At 44.7% G+C, this 25,314-nt stretch overlaps 6 protein-coding genes across 6 annotated transcripts; 3 read left to right on the forward strand and 3 right to left on the reverse strand.

Moving 5' to 3' along the window:
• Positions 1-5,732: 5,732 nt before the first annotated feature.
• Positions 5,733-11,258, reverse strand: lurap1 (leucine rich adaptor protein 1). Its single transcript, XM_061296697.1, has 3 exons — positions 11,092-11,258; positions 9,955-10,185; positions 5,733-7,813 (listed from the first exon to the last, which is right to left on the reverse strand). Exons 2-3 carry the CDS (start codon positions 10,177-10,179, stop codon positions 7,004-7,006), a joined length of 1,035 nt encoding a protein of 344 aa, XP_061152681.1. The 5' UTR covers positions 10,180-10,185; positions 11,092-11,258; the 3' UTR covers positions 5,733-7,003.
• A 279-nt stretch (positions 11,259-11,537) lies between these two features.
• Positions 11,538-14,533, forward strand: ttc22 (tetratricopeptide repeat domain 22). The gene is made up of 8 exons (XM_061296694.1): positions 11,538-11,800; positions 12,424-12,727; positions 12,821-12,876; positions 12,944-13,059; positions 13,131-13,249; positions 13,322-13,483; positions 13,637-13,789; positions 13,880-14,533. Exons 1-8 carry the CDS (start codon positions 11,538-11,540, stop codon positions 14,414-14,416), a joined length of 1,710 nt encoding a protein of 569 aa, XP_061152678.1. The 3' UTR covers positions 14,417-14,533.
• Positions 14,534-14,634: 101 nt separating this feature from the next.
• Positions 14,635-16,508, forward strand: LOC133166634 (cornifelin homolog B-like). Its single transcript, XM_061296699.1, has 5 exons — positions 14,635-14,774; positions 15,208-15,314; positions 15,770-15,841; positions 15,919-16,106; positions 16,198-16,508. The coding sequence occupies exons 3-5, from the start codon at positions 15,772-15,774 to the stop codon at positions 16,405-16,407; spliced, it is 468 nt and encodes a 155-aa protein (XP_061152683.1). The 5' UTR covers positions 14,635-14,774; positions 15,208-15,314; positions 15,770-15,771; the 3' UTR covers positions 16,408-16,508.
• Positions 16,509-17,012: 504 nt separating this feature from the next.
• LOC133166633 (cornifelin homolog B-like) lies at positions 17,013-18,663 on the forward strand. Its single transcript, XM_061296698.1, has 4 exons — positions 17,013-17,160; positions 17,580-17,663; positions 17,749-17,936; positions 18,028-18,663. Exons 2-4 carry the CDS (start codon positions 17,588-17,590, stop codon positions 18,241-18,243), a joined length of 480 nt encoding a protein of 159 aa, XP_061152682.1. The 5' UTR covers positions 17,013-17,160; positions 17,580-17,587; the 3' UTR covers positions 18,244-18,663.
• ttc4 (tetratricopeptide repeat domain 4) lies at positions 18,618-22,637 on the reverse strand. The gene is made up of 10 exons (XM_061296696.1): positions 22,402-22,637; positions 21,762-21,879; positions 21,506-21,667; positions 21,345-21,422; positions 21,091-21,215; positions 20,927-21,013; positions 20,584-20,822; positions 20,423-20,507; positions 20,248-20,330; positions 18,618-19,185 (listed from the first exon to the last, which is right to left on the reverse strand). The coding sequence occupies exons 1-10, from the start codon at positions 22,507-22,509 to the stop codon at positions 19,086-19,088; spliced, it is 1,185 nt and encodes a 394-aa protein (XP_061152680.1). The 5' UTR covers positions 22,510-22,637; the 3' UTR covers positions 18,618-19,085.
• Positions 22,638-22,867: 230 nt separating this feature from the next.
• On the reverse strand, positions 22,868-25,154 carry pars2 (prolyl-tRNA synthetase 2, mitochondrial). Its single transcript, XM_061298183.1, has 4 exons — positions 24,900-25,154; positions 24,395-24,740; positions 23,983-24,228; positions 22,868-23,845 (listed from the first exon to the last, which is right to left on the reverse strand). Exons 2-4 carry the CDS (start codon positions 24,731-24,733, stop codon positions 22,964-22,966), a joined length of 1,467 nt encoding a protein of 488 aa, XP_061154167.1. The 5' UTR covers positions 24,734-24,740; positions 24,900-25,154; the 3' UTR covers positions 22,868-22,963.
• Between the last annotated feature and the right edge of the window lie 160 nt (positions 25,155-25,314).

Below are 25,314 nucleotides of genomic sequence, written 5' to 3' on the forward strand. Positions count from 1 at the left end.
CGGGTTGTGCTACAAGTACAGCGGGCTGGTTCAGCTCGACATCGGCGAGTTTTGTGGCGATCTGGACTTTGAAGCAGGGACATTAAAGGCGCTCGGTCTGCTCCGTCCTGAAGCGAGAGCGGGGGCGTCCGGGCCAGGCTGGCGGCCAACCCAGCTCGACCGGCCGTGCCTTCCTTTCTTCGGGCGAACGTTCGATCGCTGAGCATCAACATGCCTGCTGAGATCTATGAAACGGACAGTGCGTAACTGCTGTGCATCTGGAGCGGCTAGCGTGCTATCGGGCGGACCGGGCCATTGTACGAGGGGGAACATCGCGAGGAGGTGGAATGCGTGTCTACATCCGTGACGAATGGTGCCGGGACTCTGTGGTGGGATGCAAGCACTGCTCGCCTCTGGCGAAGTTTGTGATCTTCAGGCTTTTGGCGTCCTGAACTCTCTCCCCCGTTGTTTACTTGTATGTTACTCGTGTACTGTGTCTCGTCACCGTGGGATGGAGGAAACGTAATTTCGATTTCTTTGTGTGTCTTGGCATGAAGGAATTGACAATAAAGCTGACTCTGACTCTCTGACTCTCTAGGTGACTGATTCACAATTTGGTTTTGTCTGATATCAGATATTAAATATAGAAAACCAACTGGCTGATTGATTTGTTTTAATTGAGAGGGAATAAAAACAGCAAAAGCATTTCACTAGCTGACCAGGAGATGGCGACAGCGTGGCATCTGAAGACCATGGATTGTTTGTTCTGCTATAGCCTAGGTGACTGATTCACAATTTGGTTTTGTCTGATATCAGATATTAAATATAGAAAACCAACTGGCTGATTGATTTGTTTTAATTGAGAGGGAATAAAAACAGCAAAAGCATTTCACTAGCTGACCAGGAGATGGCGACAGCGTGGCATCTGAAGACCATGGATTGTTTGTTCTGCTATAGCCTAGGTGACTGATTCACAATTTGGTTTTGTCTGATATCAGATATTAAATAAAGAAAGCCAACTGGCTGATTGATTTGTTTTAATTGAGAGGGAAAAAAAACAGCAAAAGCATTTCACTAGCTGACCAGGAGGTGGCGACAGCGTGGCATCTGAAGACCATGGATTGTTTGTTCTGCTATAGCCTAGGTGACTGATTCACAATTTGGTTTTGTCTGATATCAGATATTAAATAAAGAAAGCCAACTGGCTGATTGATTTGTTTTAATTGAGAGGGAAAAAAAACAGCAAAAGCATTTCACTAGCTGACCAGGAGATGGCGACAGCTTGGCATCTGAAGACCATGGATTGTTTGTTCTGCTATAGCTTAGGTGACTGATTCACAATTTGGTTTTGTCTGATATCAGATATTAAATAAAGAAAACCAACTGGCTAATTGATTTGTTTTAATTGAGAGAAAAAAAAACATCAGCAAAAGCATTTCACTAACTGACCAGGAGATGGCGACAGCGCGGCATCTGAAGACCATGGATCGTTCTGCTATGCCGGTTTAAAAAAAAAAAAAAAAAACGTAATTAGCTAGGGGTCAAAGGTCAAAGTTTACGGTTCAAAGTTCACCCAGGGGTCAAAGGTCGGTTCAAAGTTCACCCAGGGGTCAAAGGTCGGTTCAAAGTTCACGGGGTCATGTGCACATTTTCGATTTTTAACTAGAGTTGAAAGTTCAGGGTTCAAAGGTCACCCAGGGGTCACCACGGGGTCACCGCGGGGTCACCACGGGGTCACCGCGTCACCACGGGGTCACCGCGGGGTCACCGCGGGTTCAAAGTTCAGGGTTCACTTTTTTTTTTTTCTTTTTTTTTAAGGTTAACCTTTATTTAACCCAGTGCTTCTCAATTATTTTCTGTTACGCCCCCCCCCTAGCAAGAAGAAAACTATTCGCGCCCCCCCCTCCCCACCGTGACTATCCTAACTTGTCTTGTAAGTCGTAAAATGTTGCACTGTCGCAAACGTGACAGACGTAACAACGAGAGCGCCACTGCCCCCTGCTGTAGTAAACGCGCAATTACACTTTATTCTAGTACTGCCAAAAAAAAAGCCTGTTCCCCAGGGTCACACGCGCCCCCCCAGGAATAGCACCGCGCCCCCCAAGGGGGGCGCGCCCCACTATTTGAGAAGCACTGAATTAACCAAATGTCTGATTCTTATGTTTTAATTGGCGAATATAAAAACAAGGAATAAAACACCAGACAAGTTTCAACATAAATGTTTATTAAAAAAAATATATATATTAAAAATAAATTTAAAACCAGCAATACAATATGAAATTGCAGTAGATGGATTGGATAACAATATTTAGGCGTATATATGCATATAGTACGTTATGTTAAGTGTTATAAAATCAAGATGACCCAAAGAGAAGCTCCTCCCCGTTGTTGCATAACGGCGCATCCGTTCATGCAATCAAGTTAGCATAAAACGTCGTCCATAAAAGAAGTGAATGCTTCTTTCTTTCCATGGCAAATCGACATTCTGCCATCCACAGTTGACGCCTTGACCCATTGGCTCGTTCGCGAACGGGAAAGTCACGATTCGTTCTCTCACTGATCCGTTCTCGCGATGAACTGGAAATGCGAATCACTCATTCGTTCGTTCACTCACAGATTCGTTCGTTGGTGAACGGGAAGTGACGTCATTTTCTTCTTCGTTTTGTTTTACGGTGAGGTGGCACCAGCTTCAATGGGCATTACCGACACCTACTGGTTGAACTGAAAAAAGAACTTGACTCTCGTTTACTGAAAAGATTTGTTCTTTTGAACGAATCATCAACACTAGCTCACAGATTTGACGTACTGGTGTTGGATCTCCATAAATGGACATGAAAGTGCAAATGATGCCATGCTCTGTTCAGCTCTGGTTATGGAAAGAAAGGCAGGCTCACAGAGACGTCGGCTTTGTTGTCATTACACAGCCAGCCATGGACCTCGGATACTTTCCTCATTTGCCTTGGAAAGAATGTCAACGAGTCCAAATGTGAGAGACACAAATGTTTCCTTCCGATCAAGGAGAAAATGAATCCATTTCAACGAGCTGGGAATAAAAAATATGCCAATTGGCTAGACGGACCCGCTTACCTGCAATTTTGAAGGGGGGGTCAGTGAGAAGTCACAGCTTGGACTGGAGCCTACATCGATGGAACCACACACACACACACAGCTAAAAATACCAACAAACAGCAGATGTGCTTCAGGAGATCAACTCAACGTTGGGTGTTGTGGCTTTGGTGTTCGTTGCTAATGGGAAGGTTTCAGCAGCTTGACATTGTAAATCCTTCATTGATCGCCCGATGTCAATTGATGGAGCAGTAATGACGGGCTTTCGCTACCAATGCTTTTCCACGGCAGCTTTGAAGGTCTTAACATTTGGACCAAAGGTCAGACGGTGGCAAGTTCACGATAAAACACCACAACCACAAAGGAAATGAGGGCGAATTCTCCTTCGGCGTTTCGTGCTGCAAGCTCACGTCGCTCCTTTTTTTTTTCCTTTCAGTAAACAGAAGGCTTTGGTTGCCTGGCACCGCACTACTTCATGCCGGACACACTTTGGCTCCCAGGGAATGTCAATTCTCTCTCGCCCTGTAATCTGTAATCTTAGCTCAATTGTGTGCAAATACATCATTACATTCACAAGGGTGCACAAAAAGAAAACATGGAGATGAAAGATGTCACTATGGACAACATGGACTGAAAAAACAAAAACATTGTTGGAATGCGGTTTGGAGCAGCAAGTGTGTCAGAGTCAAACAAACATCATGGGAAGATTTGGTGGAAAACAAACAACACGCAGCCAGGCAAACAGGCAGGCAGGCAGGCAGGCATCCACGCAGGCAGGCAGGCAGCCACGCAGGCAGCCACGCAGGCAGCCACGCAGGCAGGCAGGCAGGCAGGCAGGCAGCCACGCAGGCAGGCAGGCAGCCACGCAGGCAGCCACGCAGGCAGCCACGCAGGCAGCCACGCAGGCAGCCACGCAGGCAGGCAGGCAGGCAGGCAGGCAGGCAGGCAGGCAGGCAGGCAGGCAGGCAGGCAGCCACGCAGGCAGGCAGGCAGGCAGCCACGCAGGCAGCCACGCAGGCAGCCAGGCAGCCACGCAGGCAGGCAGGCAGGCAGGCAGGCAGACAGGCAGACAGAAGCATCCCTGCCCTCGCACAGAATAAGAAGAAAACAGAACACAGCTGAGATTCCAAGCCTTAGATCAGGAGCTGTTTTTAACAGCAATCAGGGACATAAGTGGGTCGGGTCGGGTTGGGCCAGAGGAATGCCTTCAGTGTGTCACAAAGCGTGTTTGTCTCTGGCTAACGGGGTGAAAGGGGGGCAAGTGAAAGGCCCCCTTTCACTCGGACGGATGGACGGACGCTCAATTAAAGGCTAATTGGTTGGCTACGTGGCGACGCTTCTTTCAAATATGCCTTTGATGTAGGAACAAGCAAGGTCTTTGGCATCAGCAGGCCTCATGAATCGGGCGGGGCAAAGCTTCTTCCGCTTCATTTGATGCTAACTTGACCTAGTCGGATCACCAAAGTCAAGTCAAGTGCGTCGCCACTTGACTTTGAAATACGTGCATGTGTGTCGTCATGCGTCCAAATGCGCTTGACGTTTCCATGAGCTGCATCAGCAATGTAGCGAATGGATACTAATGGAGAACATTACTGGAAGGCACCATCTCCAGGTCTGTCAATGAAAATGGAATTACACGTTCTCATATTGGCCTAATCTATAGCGAGTAAAACCGAGATGACGGTAAACGTCTGCAGGCGTCTTCCATCAGATGTTCAAAGTCATATCGACCGCCAGAGACCTTGAAGTGAAGAACGGACATAAGAGCCTGGCTATGGTCAAGCAGATCAATACTCCAGGAAGGCTTCAAACAAAGTGAACGCCATTCATGTGATCTATTCGCTCTCACAAAGAGGTTCTGGCTCTTCCACATGATTCGGACTGGCTGTCTGAAACGTTTCTTTCATAGCTTTTTGAGAAGAAAGCAGCAGGTTGCTTCCTTCCTCTCAGCTGCTAACTCTTCAGCTCTCTTTTCAGCCTCCTGGGAAAAGACAAGAAGCGGTCTGTCTGTCTGTCTGTCTGCCTTTGACCTCCTCACAAATGGACAAAGTAAAAGCATTTGGAGTGCATACAAGGTAGCTAATGGCTGCTACTCAAAAGAATGATGAGCACGAGGAGGAAAAACGATTGTGAATCAACCCCTTCAAGTCAAGAGCCCCGAATAAATGACATCTCATCCGACTTGTCTGTGGTCGGCTCCAGATGATTAAGAGAAATTCACTTGACTTGGAAACAATCCATTTCAGCAGCCCGCTGGGATTTGGTCGTGAAACAATGTTCGTTTCCATACAATCGAATCGTGGACATCCATATAATGGCTTTTACAGCTTTGCTCTCTGCGTTGACATATGGTCGAGTTCATTTGGAACCAAAACCACAAACTAGTGGAGCAGACAGTTTCTTTGGCATGCATGCGCTCTTACTTTCTAGCCAGCGCATATGTTAAAAGAGGAAGGAGGGATTTGATGACGTCGTGTCGACTCTCCAAATGGAACGAGCCAGTTCTCAGTACAAGATTCCATCGTGACAATGCGCCAATTTTGACAATGACATTTACGGTCTACAATCTTGAGGCTAACCAGCGACTCCGCCCCCACAGCGTGAATGGAACGTGGTTTCTGCGTTGCACCAACTGTCTGGAAGACTACTCATCTCTCCCTGGTGTTTACAAAAGGCAAAAAAAAATGTTTGATTGATCAGAATGTTAACGGAGTTTTATTTCGAAAGTCATGCGTTCACCTGTCCGGTCAAAACGCTCGTCTCGGTCTCGGTCTCGCCCCTTTAAACACACAAGCAGAAGGCAGGAGCAGGCAAAATACATTGATAACCCGATACCACAGAAATAGTGCATCCGTTTGGAGGGAGGGAGGGAGATAGGGAAGGAAGGAAGGAAGGAAGGAAGGAAGGAAGGAAGGAAGGAAGGAAGGAAGGAAGGAAGAAAGGAAGGAAGAAAGGAAGGAAGAAAGGAAGAAAGGAAGAAAGGCAGGAAGGAAGAAAGGCAGGAAGGAAGAAAGGAAGAAAGGAAGAAAGGAAGAAAGGAAGAAAGGGAGAAAGGGAGAAAGGGAGGAAGGGAGGAAGGGAGGAAGGGAGGAAGGGAGGAAGGGAGGAAGGGAGGAAGAAAGAAAGAAAGAAAGAAAGAAAGAAAGAAAGAAAGAAAGAAAGAAAGAAAGGAAGGAAGGAAGGAAGGAAGGAAGGAAGGAAGGAAGGAAGGAAGGAAGGAAGGAAGGAAGGAAGGAAGGAAGGAAGGAAGGAAGGAACAAGCATGTACATCATATTTAAGGTTTCCAGCAATCAGGCACAAATGTGCTTGCAATAAACAAGTCAACATTTTGGGTGTGACAGAGAAGGCATATTCCAAATGGACCTCCAACTAGCCATGGAAAGTACTTTGACATCAACGTATGGCCGGTACTACCCATGGTAGTAGGTTAACCATTGAGGGTTCAGTAGAAGACAACTATTTGCATCACGGGGATGGAGAATGAGGGGAACACCCTTGACATTTAGCTCAAGTAACTAGCGCCACTTGTTTGAGACAATCATGCTAACAGATCACACACTAATTCATTGTATTAGCATGTAGCAAAATTGGGTGAGCCCAATGGGTCGACTTTGGTCTACGACACTGACACGGTGTAGATTCTTGATAGAGACAACCTTCACAATAGCTCAAGATATATTATTTATAGCCAGGAGAAAAATGGTTGTTAAGCTGTTAAATACAAAGTCGTATTAAGAAGGAGTGTTTTGGGGTGAACGGCAACAATAATGTTTCAGGGAGATCCTTTCGCTGTGCTTGGGGTTGAAATACGTAGAAGCTAAAAGGTAGCCTGAGAAAACACACCTGCACAGGACTGGTACCATTGTAAGTTCAAAGTGAAAATAATATAATAATCACATTATTATAAGTTGCTTTCTTTCCAGCCCATTTGTAGACATGATTGGCTGCTCAGTAGTTTCACAAAAAGGTCACATCTTCTTGTGACTGCACCCAGCGCCAGTGAGCATCATACTCCAGATGCATTCTGCCGTTTCCAACTTTGCAAGTATCCAAGTCAACCTTCCCATTTTTGTAAGCTTTACATTTGGGGCTCTGTTTGAGGGCCATGCGAGCGCGGCTGCCGGTCGCCGTCGTCTTCTCCACCTTCCCGTTGGCCTTGGTGCTCTGGCTCAAGGTAGCGTTCAAAGAAACCGAGCCTGCCTCCGCCAACTTGGTGCAAACTAAAGCCTCTGGCTTGGCTTCTGGAATGTTGTTGGGAACGAATATCTTTCCCCTTTCACCTCCAGCGACCCCGTTTCCATTGACATCACTGATAAGGTTCTCGTTTGATCGGGAGTGAATGTCAATTGGAGCTCCATGGCCAGTCTCTGTAGGCTTCTGTCCAGTCGCCGTAGCAGAGACCTTGGCCGAGGAGACCTCCGCCGTCCGGCCCCCCGCGGGAGCCTCGGAGACCTGCGGCGTGGAAGAGCAGACGACCACCGACTCTGAGCTGGAGGGACAGTATTCATCCATATCGTCGGCCAGGGTGTCCAGGTAACTGCCGATGGAAATGTTGTCCAGCTTGTCGTTGGAGTCGTGAAGGCTGCTCCAGGAGCCTCTCCAGGAGGTGTCGGGGCCTTCGCCCAGACTGTACTGGCTGCTGGTCAGGCTGCTGCATCGGCTGGTGAGCGTGCTGCGCTCTTCCAGCAACCATTTGACTGCCTCGATGCCCTCGTGGACGGCCAGCAACTGCTGTAGGATCTTAATGTCCGCCGAGCGCAAGTGTGCCTGTGGAAAGGGAACAAATGGAAAGAGCTTTTGTCTTTTCTGAAGTTCAACAACACAAGATTGGGTGAGACCAAGTCAATAAGGTCTAACAATACTTTGAGATCATGTTTATCTGGCACCTTCCATTGCTACGTTGTTGCTAATGAGAGTGGCAGTAAAGGTTCTTCAGGCCTCGTCAGCGCTGAGCTAGCACAACGCTAACAAAGCAAAGAGTGAATTATCTTGCACATTGATTGGTGCTTCATTATAGAGTGAAGCTTCCTGGTTATAAAATAGAAGAGGATTTCTCTTTGGAAAAAGTCAAATCGCATCAAAGGTTGATGAGAGCGATAGCTGCAAGACGTGGAATGGACTTGTTTTGGGGCCAAAAACATTTCAGTTTTCCTGCTCAGCAAAAAAGGGCCAAGAAATAGTAGTCAATGCTTGCGGCTAAACCTTCTGGAGAAGAAATGTTCCAAAGATGGTTTGCGTTGCCATTTTTACTGATGGATATATTGTTGGACATCTGCTTGAGTGCAGTTTTCTTTGGACACGTTCTGATTTTTTTTTTTTTTCTTTCTCAGTTAAACTCATGGCAAAAGTAATTGTGGTTTAGATGGAGTTTGGAACGTTGGTGGTTTCTCTCCTTGGAGATCTCCAGAGAAAGGACAGGCTTGGTTGATTTTATTAGGCAATACTGCTGAGGAATAAGGTTTTTTTAAATCTATCAATATCTCATTATTAACTCATAATTCCCCATCTTAAAAAATGAATACTGTGAACCCAAACAGTCAACTTGTGGCTGGAAAATCAAGCCTGGAAGCGATGCAATAAAGTTTTGCCCAGGGAAGGAAACTGGAGACAGCATGTGCTACTCATTAATGTTTGAATTATAAATGACAAACCGAGCTTCTACACTTTGACACCAAGGGAATTACATGCAACATGTTTATGACGAGAGCTTTCCTTGAATAATATACCAAATGACAAACTCCTTTTTTCTTGCGGCCCACATTGTAAATACGGTTTCCCTCGTGTGACCATCGTATATCATCACATACACACAACAGAATCCAGCATTTAAGAGAAGTAACAATTTTCTAATTTACTTTCAACGTGGGCTTTCAAAATAAAATGCCAATTTGCAATTTTAGTATTTTCACAAGAAACATTGAGTTGACACGAGTTGCCTTTGCGGGTTGATGTGGCGGACCGGATCCGGCCCCCGGGCCTTGAGTTTGACACCCGTGTATCAATGTACAGCGTGTCTCTTGTTAAACGGACACCTTCAAAATGCAAAGGCCTGATCTGATAAATGACGCAAATGCTTCCGCCTGTCACCTTCGAAGTGCTGAATCACTGCGAGTAGAAAAAGCAGACACACAGCGCCGGCCGGCCGCCCGACTGGCCGGGCTTTCAATAATACAGCAGCCACTCACTCACCCACCCCCATCTCTTTTGGCATGTCCCCCCCGCCGGTGTGGTTTCACCTTGCCAGTCAACCCAGGCAGACTCTTGACATCCTTGCATTCACCATGAGACCCATTTTCAAGCTCATAAAACCTCTTTGACATACTGCACAACTCAGCACATTTGGATGTAACAAACAAAGGGTGCTTTTGCAATCAGTGATTGTTTGGTGAAGCAGAGTTTTTTTTTTTTTTTTGCTATCTTGAGAATCATCCAAATACATCAATACTGTATACAACAAATTGAGAATTTAAGATAACAGATTGGACCTCTTGTATGGCTTTGGCTCCCTTTGAGGAAGCCCTTTGCCAATATCCACATAGGGACAGATGGTAGACTCACTCATTCATTGATATAGCTTTTTAGCGGAACCTCAGTGTTATGAAGGGTGCTAATAAAGTGCAACGTTCACAAGTCTACTCCTGCACTTACTTAAAGCCAAGAAGGTGCAAGTATGCGCCACAAATGTGATTCCATCCATCCATCCAGTTGTTTACTCTTGCCATTTGTCCTTTTGCCAATCTAAACTCACTAAATAGTTTGGATGCAGTTCAGAACTACACATGCGCTCGTTGCATTTGCATATGACATGAAATGAACACATTTGATGCAAGTTGGATCGAATGTTGTGCATGAGCCATGCTGCAACGCGCGCGCGCGCACGCGCACCGAACGCGCAACTGTACACTCACCATCTCGGTCTTCAATATTGTTATCTTTTCATCGAGGCTTTTCTTTCCAGTCTCCTTGGTGGTTTCCTGCGCGGCGGGGGCCAGTTTGTCTTCTCCCCGGAGAGAGGCTGCCTCATCCCGCATCCACCTGAGCAAGCCCTCGGGGGTCTTGCGGCCGATCTTCGCCTCTATGTCTCTTAGGTCCGGAGTGTTCTCGCAAGAAGTTCCGTCATCCATCATGGTCATGGAGCGCTGGTTGAAAAGAATTGCGAGACTCCTGTTGTTTAGTCCGCAATTGTTAGAAGAGCGACTTTCCGCAGTACATCACATGCGAGTCCAGCTGAGGTGGACTGCGCCAACCTCGAACACCAAACCGACGAGCCACGTAGGACGGGCGGGATGCGTGTGGCCGGCCACATGCATGCAAGCATGCATACAGGCAGGCAGGCTCCCGAACCGGCTGGCAGCCCCGTTAGCAGCCGCTAAAGTGCGCACATTCCACCTGCATGATGACAGCGGCCGGCCGGCCGCACCGTAGAGAAGCTGAGAACGCGTCTGCTCTGCAGCACAGCACAGGCTGTCAAAGTCACTCAGGAATGACATCACTTTACTTCCGGTAAGGCTTTTCAAAATTGTACAATCCAAGAAGCATGTTGTAAAACTACCGAAATAAAATAACTAAGCGTTACAAAGGCAAGCGCACATTTTTAATTTGTTTTTTTAATAAGAGAGGCAAGAACATTTTTAAGGATTATTTTTCCAATGAGGTTCTGCCCTCGTTTTTGTCAATTTTTTTCAATTATAATAGTAATATAATACTAACTTTGATTACATTTACTTTATATATCCGTATAAGTAAAGTGGTTATTTAATTAAAATCAGATTCGATAACCCTGAAAAACATTTTAAGATTGGGAATAAACCTAATAAATCAAGGTTAAACTGTACTAATGTCATTGTTGAGATGTGCTTGATAGGATGGATGAAACTATTTAATAGATATTGATTTACGTACTATTCAAGGCAAAGATGGTCATTGAAAATTTGTTCTCCTGTATATTTCTTTTTCATGCAATTGTTCTGGTTACCATGATGACCACTATGGGAACAGTGAAACCAGTTTATTTTTAACCCCCCCAGTGTCCTGCCCACACATACCTGTGCTTAGAAACACACATTATGCAACCTCGGCGTGCTGTCAGGATAATACTGGCGCAACAAATAAACCACAAGCCAAGTTCTAAAAATAAAAATGTCACATAATCCGAATCAACTGAATGAGACATGACTAATCAATTGTCACTTTCATTGGAGCAGTCGCAAACGCGTATGTCGTGAAAAGGAAGCGGGTGTTTGGTCAATGCGACTTTCCTTTCCGGGCTCCGTGGTCACTCCCAAGTCCAACCGGTTGGACCTGTCTGCAACAGGTGAGCGCTGCCATTGAGTCATGTCAGAGCAGCAGACTGGGCCTATTTTCTTTGCACTATTCAGCAGTGGCAACGCATGCAGTATTTTAATCGAACCGGACCTTTTCATGTGTTGTAATGAAGCTTATGTAGGCTGGTAGGAGAAGGAGGAGGAGGAGGAGGAGGAGGAGGGCGCTCATGGAAGCGGACAAAACAAAGGACATTGAGTCCTTGATGGAGGACATGGATTACATTCCTGGTCACTTCCACTTGGACCTAAACCTCAACTGTGATCCCGTCGGACCTTTGAAACTGAGACACAGAGACACTTACCTGAAACAGGAGAGTCTCAAGGGGGAGCTGGAGGCTGAATCTGGATATTTACAGTATGCTGTTCGCAATCTTCTTGGACTACTGGCTTTTCATCTGGACCACCTTCAAACTGCAGAGGAAATATTCAGGTGATCATGTGCACATTTTTGGAAAATCTCAAATGTTTCATTTGCTCACATCTTTCAAATGCAGCCATTGCTGCATCGCTAACATGACGCTTCAAGTGAATTTGTTTTAGTAGTCAAGTGACATTTTCTTTTGACCTTTTGATGATCACAAACAATATTGTACGAGCACAAATCACTCTGACTGCAATTACAAATTTGGAATGCGTTTTGGGATATCAAGACCAATGTGATCTTGCTAATCCAAATCTGGAATATGATATCTATTGGAGAATGCATGGCGTAAGGTGCAAGTCTGTCAAATGAAGAATGTGCTTCCTTAAATGGCAGCAGTCATGTTTGTTTCCCCTACTTATCAAATGAGTGAAGTTCAAGAACAACAGAGCTCTCTCGACTTGTCTCTACTGGTCTGAATGCAAATTCCCAGATACGGTTCAAGTCCGAGACCAGACTTACAAATTGTAGTTTAGGGTGTAGTCTGTTTACATGTAGTCGACATGTAGAGCAGTTCAACTAGTTATTATAAATATCGTGACAACGATGCCAAGTGGCAAAAGGTTGGGTAAAAGAAAAAAAAAAAAAAGCCTCATCATATGCAACAATGGATTTGTCTCTAAATCTCCCAGAGGCATTTGCAAAGAAGATCCGGGGAACCTCAACGCTTGGGCCAACCTTGGCTACGTGTACGACAAGCTGGGAAGAGAGCTGGATTCCGGGGAATGTGTGGAGAAAGTGTCCCAACTGATGGGCTTAGATGGTGAGGAGCCCACCAAGGAAGACGGCAGCAGGCAAATGGCGGCCCGCTGCCTGGCAGAGCAGGCCTACGTTTACCCCTATGATGTGGAGCTGGAAAGAGACGAGGACTTGAGGGACAAACTGACTGCAGCCCTGATGCTCTTTAACAAAGCTCTGGACTACGGCGGGCACCTGGTGAGCTGCAAATGAATTCAGGCCGAAAGAGTCATACATTGCACTCTTGATCAATAATTAATGGAGGAACGTTTTTCCAACACTGCTTTTCAGATACCAGTGGAAGAAAAACGAAGCTGGTACTTCAAGATGGCGACCATTTATATCAGGTATAAAAGAAAATAACTAACAAAGGTACTGACATCCTTCTCATTTCTATGTCTCTCTTCCCTGCAGACTAGATGACATAGTAAAAACCAAAGGGGATGCTGAATATTCCAGACTCTCTCAATATAATAAGGCCTTAAGGCTTCTCACGGAAACGCTTGAATCGGAGAGAACACAACAAAAAGGTAAACAAAGGCGTTATCGTATCACGTGGCATCGTATTGGATCACATTGGCTCCCCGTTTGTCCTTTCTAGCTCTTTCCTGGTGTTACGTTGGCATCATGCTGGAGAGACAGGACGAGTTCACCACAGTGCCCATGTCCATACACAATTGCGGCTACTCAGCTACCGATCCCTTGTCCTGCTATGGAAATGTACGTTCCGCTCCACTAAGGCCGAAAAATACAGAGTCCAAACATTTCAAATGTCTATAATTGCTTTTGCAGGCTATCAAGTTGGCCAATGATGACGCCTTCATCCTCAACCTCCTGGCCAAGCTCTTCTTTCTGCTGGGCAAGCACGAGATGGCCACAGGGATCTGCAACATGGCTCTCAATGTGCTGCCTGACCCGGAGCTCAATTGGCAGGCCTACTGCACCCTTGCCAAGGTAGCTACCAGACAAGCACGCTGGCCCAAACATTTTCCAAAAAAAAAACTGGGGCTACACAATCACAACAATTCAGTGCTCTTCTCTAGCCAAGACAAGAACAATTCCTTGCTGATGTCCTTGGCTGATATCAACCAATTGTGATTGATTTAGATCAACACGACGCTTTACATCCGAGACCTAGAAAAGGCCAAAAGCGGGGAAGGCGGTGTCCCAGACAGACAAATGTTAAGCGAGGCCCAGAGAAACCTGGACAGAGTCGTGGCTGTGTGTCCTTGCTTGAGGACTCACCTGGAGATGGCGCGGGTAAGCGGCCCCGCCCGCCTCTTCATAAAATAAGTTGAAGAGAATGTCAATTCTCCTCGCTGTTCACTATTCCAATCTCTTCTCCATTAGGTGTATTACTACATGGGTGTAGATGCACTGCAGGAGAGCCTCTTAGTGGACGAGGGGGCAATAAATAACGCCTTGGTGAGTCTGTCCCAGGCCCGACTGTACCAATTGGGAGACAGCTTGCCTGATCTGCACTTGCTCAGAGGACGCTGCCTCCTACTGAAGGGCGAGGAACAAAACGCCGCAGACTGTTTCAAATGCGCTCTGGACTTGGAAAGAGCATCAAGTAGCGACACCGCGGCCCTGCGCTGCCTCCTCCAGGCCTTGCTGGCCGTGTTCATCCAGGGAGGGCCGGAGGTCAACCACGTTATCACCCAGATGGAGCAGTGTTTGCAGAGGGCTGAGGAGAAGTACCCCGAGGACGTGGTGAAGGCCGAGCTGAGGTGCCTGTACCGGAGCAACACGCCGGAGGTCACCGAGCTGTCTCGAGCCCTCATCAGGACGGGACGAATGCAGCTGGTCAGAAGGCTACTGCAGACTGTGGCGCCGAAACAAACGGACAAGAAAAGAACACTTGGCAGATCTTTGTCCTTTGCGTGAAGCCCCCAGAAATGAGCAAAGCAACTTGAGAAGATTGAGCAAGGCTGCACTGAAACGAAGTTATTGACACTGTGAACTCACCACATCCCAAGTCATTAAAAATATAAGAAACATAAATAGACTCGTACAATCTTTTCGTGTCGTTAACACAATTAATATTATGAATTGTAACTTGTAAAGCAACTAGGACAGAGTTGAGACACACCTGCGTGACGAAACAATGGCCACTTGACGAAATGCACATTGCTGGGATGTATTCAGGTTCTGCTGCATTGCTCTGTGTTTTATTGGACAGGATTGTCACACTGTCAGTCTTCTCTTGCTTTCTTCACCTGTGATAAGACGCAAGATCAAGCAGGTAAGAAATAGTTTGCTTTCTGATTAGAAGTCATTTGAATTCAGATAATGCAAGGTCATATTGTATTTGGAAATACACAAGACTGTTGAACGAAATTGTTTTCGACCGGCAATATTTTGAAACTGCATAATGGCGGGCTTGATTTGCTGTTAATAATAATAATTTAAAAAAAAAAGTGTCACATTTAGGTATCAATGCGGATTGCGCAATGGCGAAATATTGCAAAGAGAAAAGTAATAAGCATTTCTTAATCTCGTCTTAAAAATAGGCTTGTCAAAGCAACATTTTTACAGCCGAAGAGTTCGCTGCTGTTCTGCATTATTAACAGACCATTCGCTGTCAGAGGCAACGTTGGCAGAAAGAGAAACCGATTTTTTTTTTCTTACTTGTAAATGTTTGATACGTCTGTTGTTTTCCTATTGTTTTCCCCTAGGCATTCAAGTTTGGCAGCATTTTTCTATTTCCTAGTCTTCTATCACTCAGAGTGAAAGAGCCGTCATTTCACCGTAAGTGCACCAAGACCACATCAACCTTCTTCAGGTAAGATTGAACAATTAATACTTTATGCCTTGTATGACATGAAGGTGAGACGCTGCACTAATAGACCAATTATAGTGCATTGTATTTGGAATTGGGAGTGTAACGCAATTCAAATTGATTTCATTCTGCAGGAGCCTTCCCTCTATAAAGTACATTACACATCAGGTTAATGAAAGAAAAAAAAAAGACATTTTCCACAAATGTTGACAATTTAATGCAAAAAGTCACTTTTAAGGGACCTGTCACTTCAAAAAAGGGGAACTATTAAAAAAAAAGACCAGACTAAAAAAAATTGGTATCATTTTATACTCATTTTAAATGGAGTATTTTTTTCCCCTTCCTTTCCTTTGATTCTATATTTTATTTCATTCCTGTGATTCTTTTTTTTTCCTCCTGTTTTTTGGTGTTTTGAATCCCACTTGTGAATTTGCTGTCCGCTTCCCCACGAAATGTAGAGATGGCAACCCAACCAGCTCTCACAGAGTGGAACAGTGAGCTCATGGACTGCTTTGAAGATGCCAGCACTTGTAAGATCTCCGTTTCGTAGCGTCAGAGCGCACATCCATTTTCCACCGCTGCTCTCTTCACTTTTGTTTTTGCTCAGGCTGCTACGGTTTCTGGTGCTGCCCCTGCATGGCCTGCACGGTGGCAGGGCGATACGGAGAGAACCGATGTCTGCCCTTGTGTGACATCTGCGCTCCTGCCTTGTGTGTCATTTTCGAGATCCCTCTGTTTGCGCCTCCCGCAGTCTTGTCTCTGAGGGCAAGCATGCGAAGCAAGTATGGTATCAAGGTAAGTAAGGTGGATCAATACGGATGGACGGACGGACGCCATTTGTATCCGTTCCTCCCCAACTTGAGCGCATGGTGTACTTTTGTCTCAGGGCTCCATTTGTAAGGACATTCTTGCTTCCTGCTTCTGCGTGTGGTGCAGCTGGTGTCAGATGCACCGTGAGCTCAAACACCGAAGCCAAGTTCCAACCATCATTAACGTGGTCAACCAAACTGTGGTCACTCAGCCTGCTCCTATGATGATGACCATCCAAAACGCAGCACCTCCTCCTCCTGCTTATCAATACGCCGTTCAAAAATAAGACGCCGTGTTCCCAGGCCGACATTTTGATTATTTTAACCTGGCTTACATATTTGAGAACCATGAACTCGACTGAACGAAATAAATCATTTTTTTAAGAGATTTTTTGCTTCATATTTGTGATGGAACAGACAAGAAATGTATTAGCGAGCATTGATGAGAATTAACAGGATGTTAGAAGTATACAAGTGATTTGTCACCATTAATAAGAATAAACACCAATTGTTCTCCTGCTCGTTCATCTGAGGTGTTAAAAGGTCAATCTTAAATTTCTTTAGCAATTCGTTTTTGTGTTTTTTTTTTCGTGATATTGATGATCCTAGAAATATTCAAATCCAAGAAAAAACATAGCTGAGCAGAACTTCAGCGTTCATTGCACATGGCTGAATGGGTGCAGGGGTATGATGCTAGTTTTAAGGTCCTGACTTTTGGTCGTTTTTTTTTTTTTTTTTTTTAAATGAATGAATAATCGCCCTGACCCCATGTGACAAGAAAAAAAAAAAGGTCGTGCAATTAATTACTGAAGGCAATACGAAAAAACATAACTGGTTGATTGCTCGAAAAGTAGATCCTGCGTCACAAATGCTCTGACAACCTTTCATGCGGTTAATTGTCAAGTTTGAATTTTGTTTCCCTGTTTGTATTCAAGTTTGGCAGCATTTCTCAGGTTAGCTGACCCATAATACTCAAGGTGACACTCCTTCCATGACTTTATTCACTGCACCTTCACCAAGGCCACGTTCACCTTTATCAGGTAAGATTGTCAAATGAGATATTTTGACATTTTTCACAGCTCTAGCTTGTCACCTCCTATTCTTCGGCCTTTCTTTCTGGTCTTAGCGTGAGCTTCCAATCTTTTTATGTTATATATTTCTTGTTTGAACTGTTGAATTTTTACTTTATGTTCAGGTAGCTGTGGTTATTTTTAAAACACACTATAAATAAAGATGAGCTTGTAAAAATGAAACGGACAAAAAGAATGCTGGCTAATACGTGCATTTTACTTTGAAACCTGACGGTTATACGGCACACTTTGCTTTCATTAAGCAGCCTGCCATTACTACGACTAATATAAAAATAAAAAAAATAGATAAACAAAAAAATAAATAAAAGCATCAATAACAATAACAGTGACGATATGTAGTCATTTGCTTTCTCCTCCTTGCGCTCAAGTCGTGTAAATGAAGATGGAATCGGGACCAGCGCTCACTGAGTGGAACACTGACCTCATGGACTGCTTTGAAAGTGCCAGTACTTGTAAGATCCAAACACAAAACAGCACCAGAGTGCCAATTCTTCTTCTTCTTATTTTTTTTTTAAGATGTTTTTTGTTTTTGCTCAGGCTGCTACGGTTTCTGGTGTTGCCCCTGCATGGCCTGCACGGTGGCAGGGCGATACGGAGAGAACCGATGTCTGCCCTTGTGTGACATCCTTAGCCCTGCCTTGTGTGTCATTTGCGAGATCCCTCTGGTTGTGCCCCCCGCAGTCTTGTCTCTGAGAGCAAATATGCGAAGCAAGTATGGTATCAAGGTAAGTAAGGTGGATGAAGACGGATGGACGGACGGACGCCATTTGCATCCATTCCTCCCCAACTTGAACGCATGGTGTACTTTTGTCCCAGGGCTCCCTTTGTAAGGACGTCATTGCTTCCTGCTTCTGCATGTGGTGCAGCTGGTGTCAGATGCACCGTGAGCTCAAATACCGAAGCGAAACTCCAACCATCATTAACGTGGTTAACCAAACCGTGGTCTCTCAGCCTGCTCCTATGATGATGACCACGCAAGAGCCTCCTCCCTATTACGTTCCTCACCCACATTCGCAGTTTCTGAAGAGCTGAGGCCGATTGTCCTTCCTTTACCGTCAGCCGGTATTTGATTTATTTGTTTACTTCCTCACTTATTGAAGAATAACCATCTCGGGTCACCTCTTAATTGACCTATGGGAGGGGCACTGGTTTAAAAGTCAAACTATGATTGTATTATTTATCCCTTTCTGTTATTTACAGGACGTATTTGTATTGTACACTTGGTAATTTGTCTTTAGTGGTAGGTCTGTCATTATTTATTTATTTAGTATGGTTACTGTGTAACAATGACCAATCGGGCATGAAGGGCATATTCTTTCTTGCGCAACTCCATGTTTAATTTTCCGAGGGATGTTGTCGACGTAGCCATTTAAAGATGCTTTCAGAAATGATACTTAAAACAAGGCTTGGAATATGTTTTGGGATTTTATTAAACAATAACTATAAACAATACCATGAATGAACAACTGACTTTTTGGGGGGGGGACGGTCTGGGATTTTCAAATCTTGCTATTCAATATGTTTTGATGAGGGGCACCTGGCAAACTGTGTTATGAAAGAACTTTTTTCATAAACTTCATTCATCAACTTTACATTTATCAGTTTCTTAGCAGGTTAAAAGAAAGTCCTGTTTATTTCTCTAGCCGTTAATCACAGAAACGACTCAAAGGGCTTGACAAATATAGATCAACATTCCCTGATCAGTATTCATAAACATGATCAATATGAATATAAAAGATCATTTGAGCAAAGCTTTACATCCTTATCAATGAAGTAGTGCTCAGTCAGTTTCGAAAAGGTTGGCGAGCCCTTTTTGCTCCCATTTGCACAACAGTCAATTTTCTTCATCAGATAAAAATTGAAGGGCAGCATTTTCACAACGCCGAGATTTTCTTTCCGGTTAAATATTGCTTCCGGAATGTCGAGCCATTAACTAAAATGATGAAGCTGGGCGTGCCAACCTTGACAAAAAACCTGTAAAACAGAGAGCGCATTGTCAAGGGCTTTAAGGAAGTAAGGTCTAAACACGCGCTCAGAATGATGGCAGAACATTGGTTACTGTATGGCCGCTATTTTAAAGTGCTGTGTGTAGTTTGTGGACTGCTAGTTTAAAAAAAAAAAAAAAAAAAAAAGGGACGCTGTTATTTTTACAATATTCATAATCGACACGCCTCTACCACACCTAGTTCCCTCGACAAAATATTTTACGGATGGGAAAGGAACTATGCACTAAACAATGCAGCTCAGCCTCTGTTCAGGCACATCCTTGGCTAGCCATGCTTTGGCGCAATGTCAAACACATTTGAGTATCAGTGCAGATGGGGGAAAAACCCTTGATGGGTGCCAACGACATTCATTTTTGTTCAATTATCTTCCGTTTATTCATCAGTCACTCTGAAATGACGACTCTATTGTCGACATGGAAGCAATTGACAGCTCAAGTTGCACCGGTTCAAGAAAAGGAGAGCAAAAGTGAAACAATGTTTTCAGTAGTTAAGTGTCGGTATTCTGGTGGCTGAGTCATGCGGGGTTGACAAATACGTCATGCTAATTATCAAGGCATGCAACAACCTTGCCTCATAACACATGCGTGAAAGACACCTCGATAATTGCGGCTTGGGAATTATGGGTTTATTTCCTGCTACAGCTCTTAGTCATGCACACGTGTAAATGAGGTTTTGTTTGGAAATGAATTATGGCTACACCTTCCAAATGACAAACTTTGTTTAAAACAGATGCAAAGTATGTCCAATGTCAATAGTATGCAAGGACTACAATGAGTGCTACATGGACTATAATCAATTGGACACATTTTCAAATTGTCAGAGCAACCTGTTTCAGGCCCTATTATAAGGACAAATTCACTCATAACTCAGACAAAAAAAAATGAAATGAATAAAACCCCAAGCAAACGCCATAGAATCTGTTTGTCTGTGTGCTGGTTGATTGTGTGACTCACCTTATTTGGGATTTCAGTCCTGGAACCTTTCCGACTTATCTCGTAAAAGCATTTCTCAAGCGTTTGGACATAATTACCTTTTGTGTTGCAATACTTTTAAAAGTGACGTTTCTGGGTCAACTTTGTAGAGCGTCTCCCTCTCCTCATCCTCAAAATACAGCTACAGAGGGAGGAAAAGGTGGTTAAGCAAATGGTGTTTGTTACACCAATAATAATGAGTTGTTGTTGTTTTTTTACAATTAGAGAACAAACCTGCAGATTTTGCAAGTGATATTTTCTGTCCACATCCCAAGGTGGGAGTTCGTCCCCAAACATGACAGCAAAGTGATCGAAAAAGCTGGTGCAAAAAAACCACAAACATAAATAATGTTGTTTTTTTGCTCAACAAAGACTATTGTCGACATGGCGTCTACCTGCTGTTCTCGCAGAAAGCAGAGATGAAGTCACTCTGCTGATGTTCCGGACAGAGGAACATCACAGGCCAATGCAGGACACGCTGCTCATCTAGGAAGACCTGAGCTCCCGTGGCCTTGTGAGAGCTGAGACCATCCGAGCTCAGCTCGGCTATTTCAGTCGAGGCCCCGTCGTCATGGTCGCTGTCTGAACCCGACTGATGAGGCTTCGCGGGCTTGAGGAGCTTGACGCCTCGTTCCTGCAACAAAAACACAATGTGACACACAGGTTGAAGAATATGTTTGAAGGTTCCTTCAGTCAAAGACAGAAGATTTCTTGTCGCTTAATATGTCTTTTTATGACCTTGATTGCAGCCATGAGAGCTTCTTTCTCATTATTCAACTTCTTTTCTTTGACCTTGGCCTTTCTCGCATCTCTTTCGGCTGACCTCTGCGGGAAAGAAGACCGAGAATAAAAACAGGGAATGACATACATTTACCCAAATGTAAGTTCAAGACTGATGCTACTTTGTGTTTGTCTGCAGTTGTCCTCAGCTCCAGCAACTTCTTATCTGTAGGATGAGCTTTAAGAGCCTCTTCACACCACTGAACGGCTGTCGAGAATTTCCGCAACTCAACGCAACACTGAGCACCTGGACGCGCAAAATGACATCTCCGTATAACAATCGCTGCAATGTTACGATATTAAAATGTGCAAGTTATTGTTGGCATGATATTCGAAGCAAGTTGGCTATCACCAACCTCATTAGTGTGCTCCATACCTCGAATCAAGGCTTTAAGATGGTCCGGTTTGATCTTCTTTGCAGCTGCAGCATCATTCAGTGAAGATCGCAAGTTCCCTACATGTCAACAGATCACATCCAAAAGGATACTCAAAATCAGAAATTGATTTCTTTGTGGTGTCGAAAGGAGAATATTCTACCAAGATGAAAGTGTGCAGCGGCTCGGTTGGTGAGAAGAACAGTATCCAGATCTTGGTCACCGCATTTATTCTTCAAAGCTGCCGTGTATGCCACTATGGCCTTTTGGTAATTCTTTTCTTTGAAAAATTCATTGCCCTCATTCTTCAAACTGTGCGCTTTTTCTGGAGAATGAAACAATCATGTTGGACACATATGACATGACCATATTACAGTTGATATAAACAAAAGGATAACATACGTGGCACGTACACTTACCCTCTGGGGTCCGGTCTTCATCGTGGATGATCGCTTGGAGATGAGCGAGCTCGGGATAGTCTTTGGGGTCGATCTCATCGGGTACCGTTTTCATGAACATGGGTATTTTATCAAACTCCTAAATAAAGACCACAGCATTGTGAAGCACGGAATTCCATTTCGATGGTTGATTATGTAAACAGATCCCTCAATTACAAATGCATGTCAACGTGCAGCTGGTTGCTCATATATTTTTAGGAAGCAATGAACATGGGTATTTTATCAAACTCCTAAATAAAGACAACAGCATTGTGAAGCACGGAATTCCATTTTGATGGTTGAATATGTAAACAGATCCCTCAATTACAAATGCATGTCAACGTGCAGCTGGTTGCTCATATATTTTGAGGAATCAATGTGCATGTCACTCAACAATTCAATGTGATGGAATGGCATACAACATTCTTATCAATGTCGGGGTCACACATCTACAAACATGAGCTAATGTTTCGCTGTCACGTGTCCTTGGCCCAAACTGCATTGTTGCTCGTTTCAAGTCTACATTCACACAAAGACGTTTTTACGCTACAGCATTTGAAAACAAATCTGCACAACAAAATGACTGTCATGTTTACAAACACAGGATGGCGTATGTTCTTACCTCTTCCCATTTGTCTTCATTGAAGGCATTTTTGTATTTATGGCGCTTGAAGGCTTCTGCGAAAACGTCGTCATCGTCACTGTCATTTTGTTTAGCGGGGGAGGCCATAAATCGCCAGTTAATGACTTTGACAGCCTATTTCCTAAGTCAGAATCGTCAAAATAAGTGAGAATTTTAAGAGACCCGAAGACTGCACGTGTGACGTTGGTCTGACCGGTCAAATGATCCGTGCGGAAACAGCCACGAACCACAAGTTCCGCCTCAGAAACCTTATCGGACACACTTATTATACAAGTGTAAATATGCGTAATTTAAATAGAATCAATTCACAAATCTTCCAATGGGGAAGCAATTGTGTTGTTAATTAGAGTGAATTTGTGATCCATTCATAGAATAGGTTTAGGAAGAACAAAAACAAAATCTCACCGAATTGTTGTCATTCCTACAATATTCTCCACACTCAAAACATGGTCGAAAATGAAAATTTATTCCGTGGAACAACACCACACTTTTATGCAGTTCATGAAATTGCCATTAAAAGACAGCTCCAAACAAATTTCAATCACATGATTTCCACTTTTCCCAAAAGACAGAATAACTCATCCTTACTTAAAGACAATGTCTCATCAGTCTGCTGACAGATCACCTCAAACCTGGGTGTTTCCTCTAGCGCCCCCTGTCCGACCACAACCACATACGGGTAGCCCAGTCGGTCGGCGTCCTTCAGCCTCTTGCCGATGGTCATTTGGGTGCGGTCATCAAAAACAACCTCGCCTCTCAGATGCGGCAACGTCTCTCCTAATGTGTGAACCAGCTCTTCAGCCATAGCGGCTGCCTCAGCTGCCTTGCTGCCCTTCTTGGGGGGTAAAACACAAACCTGGTAAGGGGCTAGAAGACCTGGCCAGCGGATCTTTTCATCCGTCGACATCACCTCGATGGCCGCGGCGAGAATGCGCGTCACTCCGAGGCCGTAGCAGCCCATTTCCGCAACGCTCGGCTTGTTTTGGGCGTTGCTGAAAGCGGCGTTAAACATGTCCGAATATTTTTTGCCCAGGTAAAAGGTGTGGCCCACCTCGATGCCCTTGGACTCGGTAAGGGTAGCGGTTTTGCACTGTGGGCACTCGGTTCTGTTGGACACCACTGTCTCTACGTTGGCAGAGAAGGAGCAGCTCCCGCAGACCAGAAGCCTGTCTTCACCGACGTCCGCGGGCAGCTGGAATTCATGGGAGAGTTTTCCACCGATGTTCCCCGTGTCGGCCTGCACTTGCACGCAACGCAGGCCCAGCCGCCCGAAGATCCGAGTGTACGCGTGGCACACAGATTCGTAGGTCTCGTAAGCGGCTTCCTCACTCACATCAAAAGAATACATGTCCTTCATGTAGAACTCCCTTCCTCGAAGCAGACCAAACCTTGGCTTTTGCTCATCTCGAAATTTGCGGGTGATCTGTTGAAGCCAGACAGTACAAAATAGGTGCTGTTTATTATGATTGACTTTTACTGTTGCCAAGTCGGTTCGGTTCAGCTCCAGCTGACCCACGGACCTTAAACCGTGTTTTTCCACCCGCAGTAGTTCAAACTAACCTGGTATAGGAGTAGAGGCAGCTGTCTGTAGGACAGAGTGGTCTGGTGAGCCACCAGATTGGTCACGGCCTCTTCATGCGTGGGTCCCAAACAGTAGTCGACGCCATGGCGATCTTTCAGACGGAACAGCTCCTTTCCCATCAAGTCCCAACGCTCGCTGGTTCTCCACAGATCAGCCGAGCACAAACTGGGCATGTCCAGCTTTTGCCCACCTATCTGCTGCATCTCCTGGTCGATCACTTTCACCTGGAATCATTTGTAAAATGTCACCAAGTTTTAGCATAATTGAGGCGCCACTATACGTTTTGAAAATTGTATTTGTCAGTATTGAGGAAGAGTACTATAATTATTACGGTATATAATAATTATTATGCAATACGGCTAAAATACTGTTAATATCGTTGCATCTCACCAATTTCTCCATGGAGCGCACAGCGGCAGGAAGGTAGTAGTAGCATCCTGGATTAGAAGGATGAATGAGTCCTGCCTGCAGCATGAGCCGCTGGCTCTTACAGGTAACTTCTCCATGCATGTCGGGGCCCATGTCACGCAGGTTTGACGGCTGATAGAGACGAGAGACCAGGAGAGGGACTTTCATTCGCCTGCCGTGGGATGGGGATGATGATGATGATGATGACGCGGGAGGAGCAGTCGGCTCAGCAAAGGCCGAGTGGTTCCTGCGGCAAAGGAATCCTGTTCTTTGGATGCTCCAGAAGACTTTGTGTCCAATTCGATGCGTTACAGCTTCCATGATGGATCTAGTTCACAAAAAGTCAACGATGAGATACCTTCCTGATTATTGTGTTATGCCAGAATTCATGTACAAACTCTAATGTTGACTACCAAATGGCTCATATTAAAATAATAACAAATATAAATAGGATCTGGCTTTAAAAGTGAAGGATGATTGGTATTACCCAGCGTCCACTGAGGTTCTTCTCACTTCCTGGATGGTGCTGCTCACCCAGCAGAGGTTAAATAGTTAATTTAGCGAAGGACCGCTCCAAATGACGATAGCAAGACTTCCATTAGAGGCCCAAGAGCTGAAGTCCGTCGAATAAACAATTAATCTAAAATACTAGCGTGTCGAGTTGTTTCATAAGCCTTGGAAACATGAAGCTTTCGAGACCATGTTGTCAAGTCGGACTGCAGATTTGGCCTCGTCGCACTATACTGCCACCTACAGGCCTGGAAGTATAAACCAGAACCTCGCACTATACTGCCACATACAGGCCTGGAAGAATAAAACTCAGCATCTCTTTTTTTATAATTTCACACCTGCTTTCGGACCACTTTATTTTTATTTTATTTATTTCATTAATGAGCTTTAAA

Source organism: Syngnathus typhle, linkage group LG14 (assembly GCF_033458585.1).
Source record: "Syngnathus typhle isolate RoL2023-S1 ecotype Sweden linkage group LG14, RoL_Styp_1.0, whole genome shotgun sequence".
NCBI classification, from domain to species: domain Eukaryota; kingdom Metazoa; phylum Chordata; class Actinopteri; order Syngnathiformes; family Syngnathidae; genus Syngnathus; species Syngnathus typhle.

Coding starts and splice junctions, on each gene's coding strand:
- lurap1 (XM_061296697.1), bottom strand. CDS start 10,179: ATGACCATGATGGATGACGGAACTTCTTGCGAGAACACTCCGGACCTA. Junction 7,814..9,954: donor CAATATTGAAGACCGAGATG/GTGAGTGTACAG, acceptor CCCTTTCCACAG/GCACACTTGCGCTCGGCGGA.
- ttc22 (XM_061296694.1), top strand. CDS start 11,538: ATGGAAGCGGACAAAACAAAGGACATTGAGTCCTTGATGGAGGACATG. Junction 13,484..13,636: donor CCTACTGCACCCTTGCCAAG/GTAGCTACCAGA, acceptor TGATTGATTTAG/ATCAACACGACGCTTTACAT. Junction 13,790..13,879: donor CTCACCTGGAGATGGCGCGG/GTAAGCGGCCCC, acceptor CTTCTCCATTAG/GTGTATTACTACATGGGTGT.
- LOC133166634 (XM_061296699.1), top strand. CDS start 15,772: ATGGCAACCCAACCAGCTCTCACAGAGTGGAACAGTGAGCTCATGGAC. Junction 15,842..15,918: donor CTTTGAAGATGCCAGCACTT/GTAAGATCTCCG, acceptor GTTTTTGCTCAG/GCTGCTACGGTTTCTGGTGC. Junction 16,107..16,197: donor GAAGCAAGTATGGTATCAAG/GTAAGTAAGGTG, acceptor CTTTTGTCTCAG/GGCTCCATTTGTAAGGACAT.
- LOC133166633 (XM_061296698.1), top strand. CDS start 17,588: ATGAAGATGGAATCGGGACCAGCGCTCACTGAGTGGAACACTGACCTC. Junction 17,664..17,748: donor CTTTGAAAGTGCCAGTACTT/GTAAGATCCAAA, acceptor GTTTTTGCTCAG/GCTGCTACGGTTTCTGGTGT. Junction 17,937..18,027: donor GAAGCAAGTATGGTATCAAG/GTAAGTAAGGTG, acceptor CTTTTGTCCCAG/GGCTCCCTTTGTAAGGACGT.
- ttc4 (XM_061296696.1), bottom strand. CDS start 22,509: ATGGCCTCCCCCGCTAAACAAAATGACAGTGACGATGACGACGTTTTC. Junction 20,508..20,583: donor GCTTTCTGCGAGAACAGCAG/GTAGACGCCATG, acceptor TTTTTGCACCAG/CTTTTTCGATCACTTTGCTG. Junction 20,331..20,422: donor ATCACTTGCAAAATCTGCAG/GTTTGTTCTCTA, acceptor CTCCCTCTGTAG/CTGTATTTTGAGGATGAGGA.
- pars2 (XM_061298183.1), bottom strand. CDS start 24,733: ATGGAAGCTGTAACGCATCGAATTGGACACAAAGTCTTCTGGAGCATC. Junction 24,229..24,394: donor TGCGCTCCATGGAGAAATTG/GTGAGATGCAAC, acceptor AAATGATTCCAG/GTGAAAGTGATCGACCAGGA. Junction 23,846..23,982: donor TGCCTCTACTCCTATACCAG/GTTAGTTTGAAC, acceptor TGGCTTCAACAG/ATCACCCGCAAATTTCGAGA.